Source organism: Labeo rohita, chromosome 18 (genome assembly GCF_022985175.1).
Source record: "Labeo rohita strain BAU-BD-2019 chromosome 18, IGBB_LRoh.1.0, whole genome shotgun sequence".
NCBI lineage: Eukaryota > Metazoa > Chordata > Actinopteri > Cypriniformes > Cyprinidae > Labeo > Labeo rohita.
The window spans coordinates 21,361,233-21,375,998 of NC_066886.1; the positions used below are offsets into that span (position 1 = coordinate 21,361,233).

Sequence of the window (14,766 nt, forward strand, 5' to 3'; positions counted from 1 at the left end):
GTTGTCGAAAGTTAAATTCACTACCTTAATTGGCGTCCCTAGGTTGGCGAAAGCGAAATTTATTACACACACTTGTCTGTCGGCATTTGTCCTCAATTACGTAACGCGGTTCAGGCTTGTGGCGTTTTCCATAGGGACCCCAAATACTTCAGTATTGACGTAACATCGTAGAGAACGACTGAAGGGGAACGTCTCGGTTACAACTGTAACCCTCGTTCCCTTAAGGAGGGAACGGAGACGTTACATTCCTCTTGCCACAATCCTGAACTACGCTGGAGATGCCGGGTGATTTCGGCTCCTCAGCAAAAACCTGAATGAGTGGTTGCACGCCGTGATCTTACATACCCGTATGTATGGGGGTGTGGCGTGGCATGCAAATTCCACTCGCCAAATTTCATTGGAAGTGATTGGACTCCCAAGGGAGACCCCAAATACGTCAGTATTGGCGTAACGTCTCCGTTCCCTCCTTCAGGGAATGAGGGTTACAGTTGTAACCGAGACGATATAGATATAGATATAGTGTGATGATGTGGTCATAGACTCATGCATTTGTACTAATGTAAAAAAGGACATTTTATAGGATGTTTACATCCTGTCGTTATATGATAAATAAACAAAGAAATAAAAAATAGGATTTTATAGTCATAAACATAAGCCTGCTTTGTATATATTATACAATACAAAAACATTTTATCTAGACTCTATCATTTAGTGTTACAGTGTAAAAACTATTACTTTTATTCACATGGTTTTTATAGAACATTAAAAAAACATCCTGGGGTCGTGAGACATTTAGATGCAATGAAATGAAACGTACTTCATAACGTTTCACTTGATGTAGTCAGGAATTATAGTTTGGAAAAAGTCTAACTAGTAAAATGTGTACAAGTTATGTCACAGTAACACAATAACAACTTACACAATAGGGTAATAAAAGAAAGACTTACTCATGTAAATTAACTCCTTCGCTGGATCGCACTGTGTGTCCTCACAGCCCGTATTCTTCCAGAAACGAGATGCAAGTAGCCGAGATGAACAATGAAGCCGCTTAGTGCTTCGCTGCTTTGTTTACGCTTCGCTGCTTTGTTTACGGTGATGTGGGCGTTTACATGTCACGCGCCTTCACATACACGATTATAATATCAAAAGTGAAAGTAGCTTGTAGGTGTGATCAAAGTCCCACAGGAAAGACTGGATGTTGCGTTGGTTTCATACGGATTACTTTATCACAGAATATTTGTTTTTGATAAAACTTACTTCGTTTAAAAGTAGATGTATCAAGCTTTCTATGGATATATCTCTTGCATCTCTGTGTCATGTATTTGCAGAGTTTTAGTTCATTTTAGTGATGCATTTCTAAATAAAGATCACAGAGACCAAAGCGGCAGACTGCACACCCTGTTTGTTTTCTTTATTTTATAAAACCACAATGTTTTGTTGTTATTATAAGTATATACAAACAAAAGTAGACACTTTACGGATTTGATTGGTGCATTGCTCTTATCTGTATGATCAAAAATGACAGAGTAACTGAATTTCCTTTTAGGAGTTAGGAGAAAAAGTGCCACAAACCACGCCAACGCATTTTTTCGACCCCAGAGAGTTAACAATAATATAATGCAGTTTAATAGAAACAATATGAGTGGTGTTCTGAGTCATGGAAGGATTATGGGCCATGGCACAGTAGTAGGCACCTTCGAAATGTAATCTGCCCTTGAGTGCAGAAAAGCTTTTCACACAGTCTTGACCATGTCTAAACCATGGCATCCAGTCTAAAAGGAGCTTGAGCGGACAGTGTGTCGTTTCTTAAGTGGCAAACAGATCCACCAGCATCTATTCCCTGGACATCAGCCCCTACCTTGACAGGACATCTGCTTTCTGAATGAGGTGCCCGGGGATGTAATTGCTCTCTCTAAGGGCAGTATTGAGCCCACAGGAGGATCTGGTGTGCTAACTTGCGAAGTGGGCGCGACCACAGACCCCCCCGATGGTTTATGTAAGAGACCAATGATGTGTTGTCTGTGTTAACAAGCACGTGATGGCCTCTCAGGTCTGGAATAAAGTGTTTCAATTCTTGAAACATGACCAAAATCTCCAGGCAATTTATGTGACATGAGAGATGATGCTCTCCACACAGACCCTGAGCTGAGCAGCCATCTATAATCGTAATAAATGTGTCTGTCATAAGCATTACGCAACAACAAGGACCTCCCAACACAGGACTCTGGGACAAGAACCAAGGCTTTCTCCACATGACGGCATAAAGGCATCACTGCGTGATCTTGATCATGCAAAGTGGGTTACCCCTCAGGGAAACCCCTTGGTCCTGAGCCACCACTGCAAGGGTCTCATGTACAGCAGGCCACACATTTGGTGAAACTGCGGAGTGACAGTGCTACACCGATACTGGTATGCTTTGCCTGAGGCCTGCAAGGGAGTGAGGTAATGCTGCCATCAGCTGTTTAGTCTCTTAAAACCTGTCAACAACTGAGATGACTTGCCAAACAGGTCAGAAGGCACAAGAAACCATGGCTTCTGAACCCTAAGATGGGGCTCCAGATCTAGCAGGTGAGGGCAGAGATAAGTAAGAGGCCATCTCTAATCCCTCTGCTAGATCCTTCTGCAAGCTCCATGACCTTAATTGCTGCTCTGCCTCAGCAACAGTGGGTACCAGAACCACAAGGCCTACAGGCCTGAACACCTTCCTCAAAGTGTGCCCAGCAGGAGCATAGCATTCACAACAGCAGCCTCAATGAACACAGTCAGCCCAAAGTTTGTCACAAAATCTGTTCAAACCAATACAAAAAATCTGTCCAAACTGATAAAGGTGCAAAGCAATTTAAGGGCAACAATTTAATTGATGTTCACCAAATAAAAATAAAAAAAACAGATATATTGCAGATAAACACATGATAAAGCTTGGTTTAATGAATATTAGATACTTTTCTACGAACACGCTTTTTGTAAATTATATCATCACAGATCAAAACCTATTTGTGCTCTGACATAGACCTGGTTAAAACCAGATGATTACATTACTTTAAATGAGTCTTCCCCCCAAGATTACTGTTATAAACATTAGCCATGTCCAAAAGATAAAGGGGCTGGTGTTGCTACAATTTATAGTAATATTTTCAGTATTTCTCAGAGGTCTGATTTTAAGTATAATTTGTTTGAAGTAATGGTGCTTTATGTAACATTATCTAGTGATAATTATTATCTAGTGTTAAGTGTTAATGATAAATCCCTATTGACATTTGTGCTAGCTACTGTACACAGGCCACCAGGGCACCATACAGACTTTATCATAGAATTTGGTGATTTTCTGTCTGAATTAGTGCTGGCTGCAGTCTTAACTGCTGGCGTATTTAATATCCGTGTGGGTAATGAAAAAGATGCATCAGGATTAGTATTTCTAGACATTGTAAACTCTGTTGACGAAAACATTCTTTTGAATAGACTATAAAATTACCGCCGCCGACGAGTGCGTCAAAGTGGCCAGAAGTCATTCATTTGCAAAGCGCGGCGCGTTTTGGATGGTGTGGGCATCGGGAAGAGTTGAAGTCAGGTCAACTTTATGGTAATGAGCTATGACGCGGTTCTGCTGCAACCAGTCGGAATGTAGAAGTCCACCCCTTGAGAGGATTCCAGAGAATGCAGTCGTGTAAAACTTTGGTTCCGACCACATTAGTTCCCAAGCAAAATGATGTGTGGACCAAGGTGTCTGAGATTGTTGATGTGCATTAACGTTATATATTTTCTGTAAATAAGAGGGATTTGCATATGCTAACTTTAGTGCCAGAGCATGCACAACAGTGTTGCTGCTGAAAAATATTTCTGACATATCGACACAAATTGGATTAAACGAAAAATAGGTGTTGTAGAGAGCTGCGGCGAAAATTTTGACATCTGATGGAGACGGGGTGTATGTCACATATTTCAAAATAAAAAGAGTCACCTCTGCGAACAAAATAACGATAAATGTCATTAGGCTTAACTATATACAGACAGTGTCTGTATAGTTAATTGGTTTATTTCGTTAGCAAACGTGGTGTAGTGGAGGGTATATGCAGCTTTACGGCATATATCCATTTTATCAGTTGGGTTTGCGTATACCCACTTTGAAATCCCCTCTGATGCACATCATTCAGTAAGCTAGTGTCCTGCATTAGCCAAAATCATGACAGTCCAGCACATCCAGTCATATGTGAATTAATCCAGATATTCACTAAAAACACCCAGTAAGGACGCCACCTTCTTTTGAAATATGTTTGAAGATTGGGCCTGATGCGCCCACGCCCGCTCAGTCCTCCTCCACCCCAGCTGCTGCCTGTTCATGTCAGGCATTGCAGAGAGTCACATCCAGATGTCAGTAAGTTAAAATCTTGCGTATATACATGTGTATAACTAATGCGTATACCCACTTCTCCAGGCACCACTACACCACTGCATGTAAGTACAATTAAATTCAATTTCTTACTTTCACTTTTTTAAAAAAAATCATGAGGTTATCTTACACCCTACTTGTGGTCAGTCTGCACAAGATCAACATGCTTGTTTGCATGTGGCCGCTTTAAATACAAGACCAAGCGTTCGATCGTCAGAGCGTCAACGAATCTTTCTACAGCGTTGTTGGCAGGGCGGCCAGAGCGAATTTTGACGCTCTCGCCGGCGGCAGTTTGAACACACAGTTAGTGGAAGTCCATACAAATGGTTCAAATCCTACTTATCTGATTGTCATCAGTTTGTAGCAGTGAATGATGAGGTATCATATCGATCACGAGTGCAGTATGGAATACCACAACACTCAGTACTAGAACCATTGCTTTTCATGCTTTACATCGTACCCTCAGGAGATATCATCAGGAACATGGTGTTAGCTTTTATTGTTATGCTGATGATAGGCTACGCAGCTCTATATTTCTTCATAGCACAATGAAGCATACCAATTTGCAAAATTAACAGAGTGCATAGTTGATATAAAAACTGGATGACTAGTAATTTCCTGCTAAATTCTGAAAAAAACAGAGGTGTTAATTACCAGACTAAACCTCTGCATGTAATAACCTAGAACACTGTTTAACACTTGATGGCTGCTCTGTCAAATCTTCATCATCACTTAAAGGGGTCATCAGATGCACAATTAACTTTTACATATTGTTTAAACATAAATGTGTGTTGGCAGTGTGTGTACACAACCACCCTATAATGATACAAATCCACCCAGTCCTTTTTTTTAATTTATTTTTTTTATCTCCAATAATAATGATCCCTTCTCAGTTCTGAGATTCCTGGCAGAATGACGTATTTCTGCACAGGCCGCTTCCACAACTATTAATTGACACGACCATTGTAGCACAGACCTGCCCTGAGTGAGCTGTGAACAGTCCGCCATTGTTTCTATGCCTGAGCAGGAGTAGACAAGAATGGCAGTTGAGGTGTATTGTTGTTGGATGTAATAATGAACATAGCATTCGTCATTTACTCCCAACATCTGAGCTGCTAAAGATGAAGAGGATTGCTTTCGTTCGAAGGGAGTGTGCCCCCTGATCTGCCTAATACCGTGTTCTAACTACATGCGACACAACAAGATTCCAGCAACAAGCAATTTGGCTGTCCACACCAGATGCAATGCAACAGCGTGACGTAACAGAATCACTTAGCCATTCATAAGCGCACAAGTGCACTACACTCCCAAAGAAATGGGCAAGTTTATAATCTAATTCATGAGTATTAAACCTTTTTAACATTATTAAAACTACATACTGAGTGACTGATACATTTTTGTTATGTTAAATACTTGTTGGTTTGCATGGAGTTCGTAGTTTTAACATATGTTTGCTCTAATTTATTTTCAAGATCTGAGGTAAACAACCTGTTGTTGCTTTCAGTATGGCTATAAATGTCACAGTATGATATTCAAACTCACATTAGACACACTTAACATTATGTAGCCAAGCCACTAGGAGGCGATGTTGAACCTACGATGGTAGACAGGACTCTCTTTAAATGCGTACTTCCGATTAGCAGCATTTCAATTGTTTAGCGTGCAGGTGGTTGCACTGGAAGAACAATCGCTGGTAGGTTTTCTTTTGTTTAATGTCATTTTTTGTTGAAGAGTCTTTTTGAAGAATGGTGTGTAATCATGTAATCGCTTGTCAGTTGATTTTTAGATGTGCGTCTTAGACATTTTCATGCTGGTTATTCTGAATTAAATACTTTGTGGATACTGAATGATCAACACTGCATATTGCACTTGAGTGTTAACGATTGACTGGTGGTTCAAGTGAATCATTTTATTGTATAAAACGATTTGTAACACTTTTTTTTTGTATAGAAGTAATTTTAATTATGTGATTGCTCTTAGCCAACTGGAGATGTTTTGAGACTCTTGTATTTGTTGGCTTGGGTTGGACGAGTGGCGGACGCTGAATGTGCGGTACAGCGTGCTGCACGTGGGGGTTGACGATCTATGGTAGGTCGTTTTATTGTGTAAAATGATAATTAGAATATCCTTGTATGCACTAATTTACCATCCTTCTAAATGAGAGTGTTAAAACTCTTTCCTTTTTTAGGAAGTGTATTGTGATGATTATAGCCCCTTTATGATGTATGTGTATGATCAGCTAACCATTTCAAAGGTAATTATTTTAATGGTTATTGTGAGGCTAGGATAGCTAGCATTTTAACATTGATTGTAATAAATGTATAGACAGTGGTTTCTATTTGAAATTGTAATGTTTGTTTTCTTATGTGTGTAATTTTAATTGTCCAATTTAAGAATGTGGGATTGTATAACATGAACTGACAAATTGTGTTTCGCTGCTTAATGTTGTTTTCTCTTTTTTAGAGTTTGTTTCAGTCCAGCTCAGTTGATCACTGTTTTTCCCACCTTCATTTCTTTTTGTATTTTGTTTTGCGAATATTCTATTTTTGAGTGTTGCCCAGGACTTGTCTTTTGTATTTTGATTTTGATTTTCTTTTGTGTACTAGCGAGGCCTTGACGTATAGCCTTGTTCAGTGTGATTACAGAAGAGGAGTATTCTCACTTCCATATGCACAAGTGTGGGGTGTTAAGAGTGTCTATGAGTCGGTGTGCTGTGTAAGAAGATTGTAATTTCTTTTGGGTTTATTGTATTTTCCTTTTTTTTTTTTTATGCATTGTATTGGTTGGTATGGTTTGGAAATATTGTACTACCCCCCTGACTTCCTGTATTTCCAGCTCATATGAGCAGTGTTTGGCCAGCTTGTGAGCACAGTTAGATACGATTATATTTATTGTATTTATTAAAAGTGAATTGTTATTTATAGTAATTCTGCCTTGAGCATATTCATTGAATTGAATAGCAGTGCGGGACCCCTCTTTTGGTGGCCTTGGGAAAATTGGAAATTGGAGTGGCGTAGTCGAAGATAGTTTCAACAAAGATAAACATATTTAGTAACCCATCACAATTAAATAAAGCACACAATCAGTACCTGAGATTATAATTGTCATAATTTGTATCCTGTTGTTCAGCCGAAACGTCACAGAAATAGAAACTATTTCTAAAACATATTTTCAGAATTTTGCGTGTTGCTGTCACAGCTAGTTAGGACAAAGACTCTGATTAACATGGAAAAGATACCTTTTATCGCATGTCACAGCATTGTGTCACTTGTCATTTGGACACAGTGTAAATGTGTCTATGTTTGGGCGAATCATTCGTGATCCAGCTTCACTTACAGAAGTGAGTATAAGGTTATTTTTAAATCAATCTTTGCAAATCACCTTTCCTAATAATGTGTAATAATAAATGCGGCTAAAGTTTACAGTCTCTCAGAATAGCTTGTTACCCCACAGAGGAGCAGAGCTCATTAGCATTTAAAGGGACATGCACCAAAATGGCTCGCTGTGAACAGAGCTGTTTTTGACAAGGTAAAAAGGATATAATTTTACACTACCATTGAGAAATTTTAACCAAAGTATGTTATAGATTTTTCATTAAGAACCTAAAAACTCTGTAACAATCTACACAACATTGTTCAGGACGCAGACACACTCCGTCAATTTAAATATAGATTAAAGACCCATCTCTTTAACCTGACTTACACATAACACCCTATCACATTTCTATAATTCAAATCCGTTAAAGGAATGTTAGGCTGCATTAACTGGGTCAACCCTAGGTCAACGGGGAACACTTTCCATAACACCCATGTACTTGTTACATCATAAGAAGAACGGCATCTACGCTAATATTGGTCCATTTCACTTTTATTCCGAGGTCACTGTAGCCACCCGATTTCAGTTTGTATCCAGATCAGATGGCCACTGGAGTCACCTGGATCCAATCTGTATCCAGTCCAGATGGTGCATCAGCACCTAGAGATGACCTCAACAGACCTGAATGCCAACTAGATGAGCCCTATGGACAGATTGCTTGCAGAGACCTCGACGGCCATCGGCTCTGTCCATGGGAACCAGATGAGGTTTCTGCACAATTCTGAGTTGTTTTGCACCCTGGAATTAAACCAGAGAAGAACTGGCCTGACTGAGCCTGGTTTCTCCAAAGTTTTTTTTTTTTTTCTTCCATTCTGTCATTGTAGTTCAAACCCCCTTAACTATTTATTTTATTTATTTTTTTCTTCATCTTTCCAGAGCTAGGTTCCAGAACCACAAGACTGACAAGATGTTTTCTGCATCAGAGCTACCTTGTGCATGCTCAGACTCTTAATGTTATGACTATCATTTATAGTATCAATACAGAACTTTTCTTTCAACTTGCTTAGCTGACAAATATGTAACAAAATTATCAACAGTTTAAGTCAAAGGAATTTTATTTCAGTTGTATAACTGTGTAAATAACTTTTGAGTAAATACCCATTGTACTCTGCTTTCCCTATCAGTACAGTTATACTATTTGTCATTTGTTTTAATATAGCAAGAGATAAAAAGACAATCAAACATCACTGAGATTTTGCCACCTGCTTTATTCTGGGTTTCTTTATAGAGTTTGGAATGGTCCATTAGCACTTTATGTACCAATAAATTAATGTAGTCTGTCATTTACGTGTCAGCACTTTAGTATTATGATTTTCTGTTCTTTTCTATAAATTGACTTTACAAGCATACCACTATAATATTAATATAACATTACAAAATGTTATTTTCTCTCTCAAAAGGACTTAGGTGGTACTTTTCCCATCATATGTTGTTTTGTATTTTGCTCAGGTTTGAATAGGATAATGTAACATTTTGGTGCAAATATGCAAAATAGTAAACCAAAGCTTGACGCTAAAATGGCAAATATCTCTACAGCTACAGTGAATTTTCCAGGAGAACTGACATAAGCTGGTATAAACGTGATCCATACAGCACAGAATATGAGCATACTGAATGTGATGAATTTGGCTTCATTGAAGTTATCAGGCAGTGTGCGAGCCAAAAAAGCCAGAATGAAGCACAAAACAGCCAGCAGGCCAATATAACCCAGGACAGCCCAAAAACCTGTAGTAGAACCCAGACTGCACTCAAGAATAATCTTTTCCTTATAATATTTCATATTTTTGTAGGGAAATGGAGGAAATAAAGTTAACCAAAGTACACAGATAAGAACCTGTATAAGTGTAAAGGCAAGAACACTGAGTCGTTGTTGTGCAGGTCCAAACCATTTCATGACATTGCTTCCTGGAAGTGTAGCCTTAAAGGCCATTAACACAACTATTGTTTTCCCCAGAACACAAGAGATACAGAGGACAAAAGTGATTCCAAATGCTGTGTGGCGCAACATACAGGACCACTCAGTGGGCCGACCAATGAAAGTAAGTGAACAGAGGAAACACAGAGTCAATGAGAAGAGCAGCAGGAAACTCAGCTCTGAGTTGTTGGCTTTTACTATAGGGGTGTCCTTCTTACTGTAAAACAGAATGGCTACCAGTGCAGTTAATCCAACTCCAAACAGTGAGAAAAAGATTAGCACTATGCCCATAACTTCTGTGAATGACAGAAACTCTACAGCCTTTAACACACATTTATTTTTTTCAGCATTAGACCAGTATTCCCCTGGACACTGCTTGCAGTTATTTGAATCTGCAATAGAAGTTGTAATTACTATAGTTACAAACAAAATGAATATTATTATTATGCTATATTTGAACAGTTTAAGACATTGCATGCAGAAAACACAAAAGAAGAAGGAAAAACAAAGAAGGGAATAACCAGTCTTTTTTTGACACTGTAAAATGGGCTGAAGATTACCTGTCTCATTACTGATTTCTCCTTCTGCACATGGAATACAGTCATAACAGCAGACAGGTCTTCCTTTCTGTGTAGCCTTTCTAGTGCCTGGAGGGCAACTCTCACTGCACACAGATCTTGGCTTCTACATGAGGGGAAAAAAAATACATTGTACAAAGCTATTTAAACTTATAAGAATAAAAATACATTTGACAGTTACTATTGCAAATGTAAATGTTTTGGGAGCAAAAATATCTGAAAGTACTTTTACAAAAAATGAGCACTACATTTTTCAGATGTAGGTAAAATTACTTTAAACCAATGTGGGATCATATATATATATTTATTGTGTGTAAACCAAATTTTCTGTCCTGAATTTGAATAGATGCTGTGCCTTACAGAAAAGTGGAAGGCACTGTGTAGGATTTCAAATAAATAAATAAAATTGCAGTGCATTAAATTGTATGCTTTATGTCTTTTGTTTATGTCCCAATGTCAGCAAACTCTTTACGATAAATATGGGCATTTACCTCCAGCTGTCCTCCAACCCAGATTATGTTTTCAGTGTTGAGCACAAAGCGCTGGTCAGGAGGCAGTGAGGCATCATAGTATCCTACTGGTTTAAACTGGACTGATCCATCAGAGTCCTTCTGCCAGTTTACAACTTCATATTGGGCTACTACGCCACCAGTGCTGTCAAACCACACACGATCACCCATCTTTACAGTAAAATTTACGTTTTTTAGAGCCTCAACAACCTATTGTGAAAAAAGGCACTTTAATGCATGTGTAAACAGAAACAGGTTATTCCAGAGGTTCTTAATCCTGGTCCTGGGGACATCCCCCCTTTTTAGCACACTTGATTCAGATCATCTGATCATTAGTAGTGAGCTCCATAAACTGTTCTGAATATCTCAGATAAGGGAGAAATACAAAATGTGCAGAGTGGGGGGTCCCCAGGACTAGGATTAAGAACAACTGGGTTATTCTCTTGGTCTTACTTTCTATCTGTCTACCACTATCTTTTTTAAATGTTATTACCTGCTGTGATTGTAATTTAAGGTCTTTTTCACAGCCCTTAATTTCTTTGCACTTGAGTAGACTGTGCAGTGAATGAGCCACTGCATAAACTGCTTTGTAGACATTGCTTGCATATCTTTGTTCAGGCACATCTTCATTGTAGTTTTTCAGCGCAAGCAGATCTTGATATACATTACAATTTAACGCATATTGAGAGGAATTTTTTTCAGTTCGTAAGCATGGAATAGCTGTTTTCCAGAATGCTTTTATAACATAATCTGAAAAACCTTCAATATCAACTTTTCTTACTGCAAACCCCAATGAGCCTCCTAGCACATGAAAACTGTTTGGAGTGATCAAACTCTTTGCCGTTATCCATGACTCAACACCAATCATTTGGAGGCCTGTAATGTTTTGAATATTTAGCTGCTTGAGTAGGTTGTACATCTCAGAAGTAGTAAGAAAAGCAACAATCACTTTTGCTGTGCTTTTTTTAATTGTCTCTACCACTTTTTGGAGTTTGTCAGGCTCTGTTCTGTAGAATTTCACAGAGTACTCCACACAGATCCCCTCTTCCTGGGCTGTATTCAGAAATATTGTCATCCCATTGTTTCCATAGTCATTATCACTGTTCACAGCTCCCACCCAAGACCAGCCAAAGTGCTTGACTATGTATGCAAGTGCTCTGCTCTGGTGGTAGTCACTAGCAATAGTCCTAAAGAAAGAAGGATAATCTTTCCTATTACTGAGACATTCACATGAAGCCGAGTGACTTATCTGAAGAAAAAAAAAGAAGAAGAGGAGGAAGAAGAAAGAGAAGAAAAACATCAGGAAACAGTGATAAAGTATATCATTAGTAATTATTTCATGGTCATTGCTTCTTACTACTGGAATTTTAAAAGGTCCTGTAGTTCTAGACAGAATCATTGTAGCAGAAGACTCTGTTTCTCCTATGATAGCATGTATAGGAGATTGTCCATCACATCTTTCCCCTACTGCAAACACATGACCGTTCATCAATGCCATAGTTGCACTCATGGTAGACAGTCTTGAACCACAACTATCATAAATATGGTAGCCAATAGAAACATTTGGAAGCAAGCTTTCACTTTGATTAATCTCCTCAATAGCAAAAGTCATTGTCTGAGCCATCCGAAAACCTCTTACATTCACACTGTGAAGACATAAAACAAGTTAACAGGTAAATACTTTTTGTAAAAATTGTTTTTACATATATGAATGTTACATACATTAAACACCATAACATGCCATACCTGGAGCATGATAGCAGCTGAGGTTTTTTTGTAAACTCAAATGACGGTAATGTCTCTGTGCTCCGGATTGGAAAAAGGGCTCCAATAGTTACGTCTCCATCCTTGGATAACAGTGGGTACTTCGAGTCTCCCATTATTCGGCAAAGAGACTTTTCTGCTTTTGTATGAAGTTGATGGAAAAGCAGGAGTTTGTAAATAAAGAGAAGCATCCCAAAGGTTAAGCTGAACTGCAGATCTCTAATGCAAATAACCTGATGCAGTATTTGCACTTTTATAGATAAATTCATATGGATGAATGACTGTGAATGTAGCCAATGACATTACAAGGTGGTACTGAGTCAGATGCAAGGTGGAATAGAGTCTTGCTAATTTGAAAGCATCTGATTTTCTGATAGTAAAATTGTAGATAGTAAATTGTAAAACTGTTTAAACTGGAATATTCAGTTTTTGTTGTAAACTTTGATTCGGTTTATGTAGTTACTGTTTGGTCTTTAAAAAATAAAAAATAAATTACATTAAATTGTAATTATGTGATGTATATCATTAACATCAGGATTTATGGAGTATGATAATTGACATTAGTGATCAACTCTCACTCCAACTTAATGTTTGGGGCACACACGCACACACACTGGTTCCACTTAATGGGAACCTAGCACACAAGGTCAAAAGTTGCTGGTATTACCATATTTGTGGGGAAATTTGGCCCTCATAATGTATGGGAATATAGCGTACACACACACACAGTGTGTCTGCTTCCTTTGAAACACTTATAAGTGCTGTAATATTCACACATCAGTTTAATTTCTGACCAGTGATAGCTTAGCATATAAAAAATGTTCAGCCTAATAGACAATTAGTCTGATAATAATTTTTCAAACTCTACACATATTTTCCAAGCCTTTATAAATAATTTCATGTGAACACAGCAAACAAAATATTGTATGAGTGGGGGAACCCTATGTACTCTCCTGGGATTACCAGTCTCAGTATATGAATAATATGAAACTGAACATTCATGCCCGCTATCATTATTTACAGTGTTGCAATTATTATTTTTTTCAGTTTCTGATAAGAACGAGACAGGAGAGTAGTCTCAAGAGTCTCCACCTATATATAGCACATATAAAATCAGCTACACAAAGTTTTGAAGTTTACGAAGTTCTAAAGAACACTCTACTCTGGTTGCTGTGTCGGAAGCCGTAACGTGCCGTTGCAGTGTGTGGTAAGAGATTTATACATCATACAGTGTAGATAGCTTTACTAATAACAAGTAGTTTTTTTATTATTTTTTTTTTAAATGCATAAACTTGCACTAGAATAGGCTAAGCTAATCAGTGATGATGTTCTTTGATAATGTTAGGATGCTTATAGCTTTAAGCTGGAGCTGGTTTCGGGCAATGAAACGAAGTATGTAAATAATGAAATAAATTAGCACGATAATGTCATGTACTGGCGATCACGCAGGCTGACAATAGGACCCAACACTACTGTAGCGTATTATATACTCACCCTCCATGCATCTTAGGTGTATATGACTTCCTTCTTTCAGACGAATGCAATCTGAATTATATTAAAATTTTGAATTTCTCTTCATCAATCCAAAACAAGTCCAATAATGTGCATCCATCCATAATAAAAAGTGACTCACGGGGGGGTCAATAAAGGCCTCCTGTAGCAAATTGATGTGTTTTTGTAAGAAAATATCCATATTTAAAATGTAAAATGATTTCGTTAGTGATGCTCACGCAATCTTTGCATACTCTATCACAGATTAAGTGAATTCAATGCAATATTTGTCAAATACACACATTTTAGAAACGTTTTAATGAGCAACAGAAACACTTTTATATATACTGCTTAATACAGCGCCATTTGTTGAATAATAAAGTTCTATGTAAATATATATTATATTTAAATAAAAAAAATATTTAAATGTGTGGAAGGAATACTTCATACAGATACTTTATTGATGCTTTGTAGGAGGGATTTATTGCAAGGTTTATTTACCATATTATGAAAAAAAAAAAAAAATCAATAAATCAAAAAATGCACAGAACAAATAATCATTGACTAAATATCATACCATATGCATTTTTATCAGTCGATTGCACCAAAGCTGCTTTTGGGGTAACTGGGGTAAAACATGGTTTGCCAATGCTACAAATCATTTCAAAAGTACACATATCCTTCACTCAAGTAGAAGTACAGATATTCATGTTTGAAAATACTCTGGTACACTTTTTTACGTAAGTT

General features: G+C 37.8%; 1 protein-coding gene and 1 long non-coding RNA gene across 2 annotated transcripts; one reads left to right on the top strand and one right to left on the bottom strand.

Annotated features, from left to right (window-relative positions):
* The first annotated feature begins 6,049 nt into the window (after positions 1 to 6,049).
* Positions 6,050 to 7,262, top strand: LOC127180842 (uncharacterized). Its single transcript, XR_007829706.1, has 4 exons — positions 6,050 to 6,080; positions 6,368 to 6,475; positions 6,576 to 6,641; positions 6,851 to 7,262. It is a non-coding gene; the product is annotated as an uncharacterized LOC127180842 (long non-coding RNA).
* A 1,893-nt stretch (positions 7,263 to 9,155) lies between these two features.
* LOC127180801 (extracellular calcium-sensing receptor) lies at positions 9,156 to 12,720 on the bottom strand. Its single transcript, XM_051135108.1, has 6 exons — positions 12,511 to 12,720; positions 12,122 to 12,410; positions 11,258 to 12,013; positions 10,747 to 10,974; positions 10,238 to 10,361; positions 9,156 to 10,069 (listed from the first exon to the last, which is right to left on the bottom strand). Exons 1-6 carry the CDS (start codon positions 12,717 to 12,719, stop codon positions 9,156 to 9,158), a joined length of 2,520 nt encoding a protein of 839 aa, XP_050991065.1. The 5' UTR covers position 12,720.
* Between the last annotated feature and the right edge of the window lie 2,046 nt (positions 12,721 to 14,766).

What these genes read in the sequence shown, in the direction of transcription:
- LOC127180801 (XM_051135108.1), bottom strand. Translation starts at nt 12,719, where the DNA reads ATGCTTCTCTTTATTTACAAACTCCTGCTTTTCCATCAACTTCATACA. An exon ending in GGGTTGGAGGACAGCTGGAG is followed by an intron (nt 10,362 to 10,746) that starts GTAAATGCCCAT and finishes CCCCTCATGTAG; the next exon opens with AAGCCAAGATCTGTGTGCAG. An exon ending in AGAAATCAGTAATGAGACAG is followed by an intron (nt 10,070 to 10,237) that starts GTAATCTTCAGC and finishes CTTCTATTGCAG; the next exon opens with ATTCAAATAACTGCAAGCAG.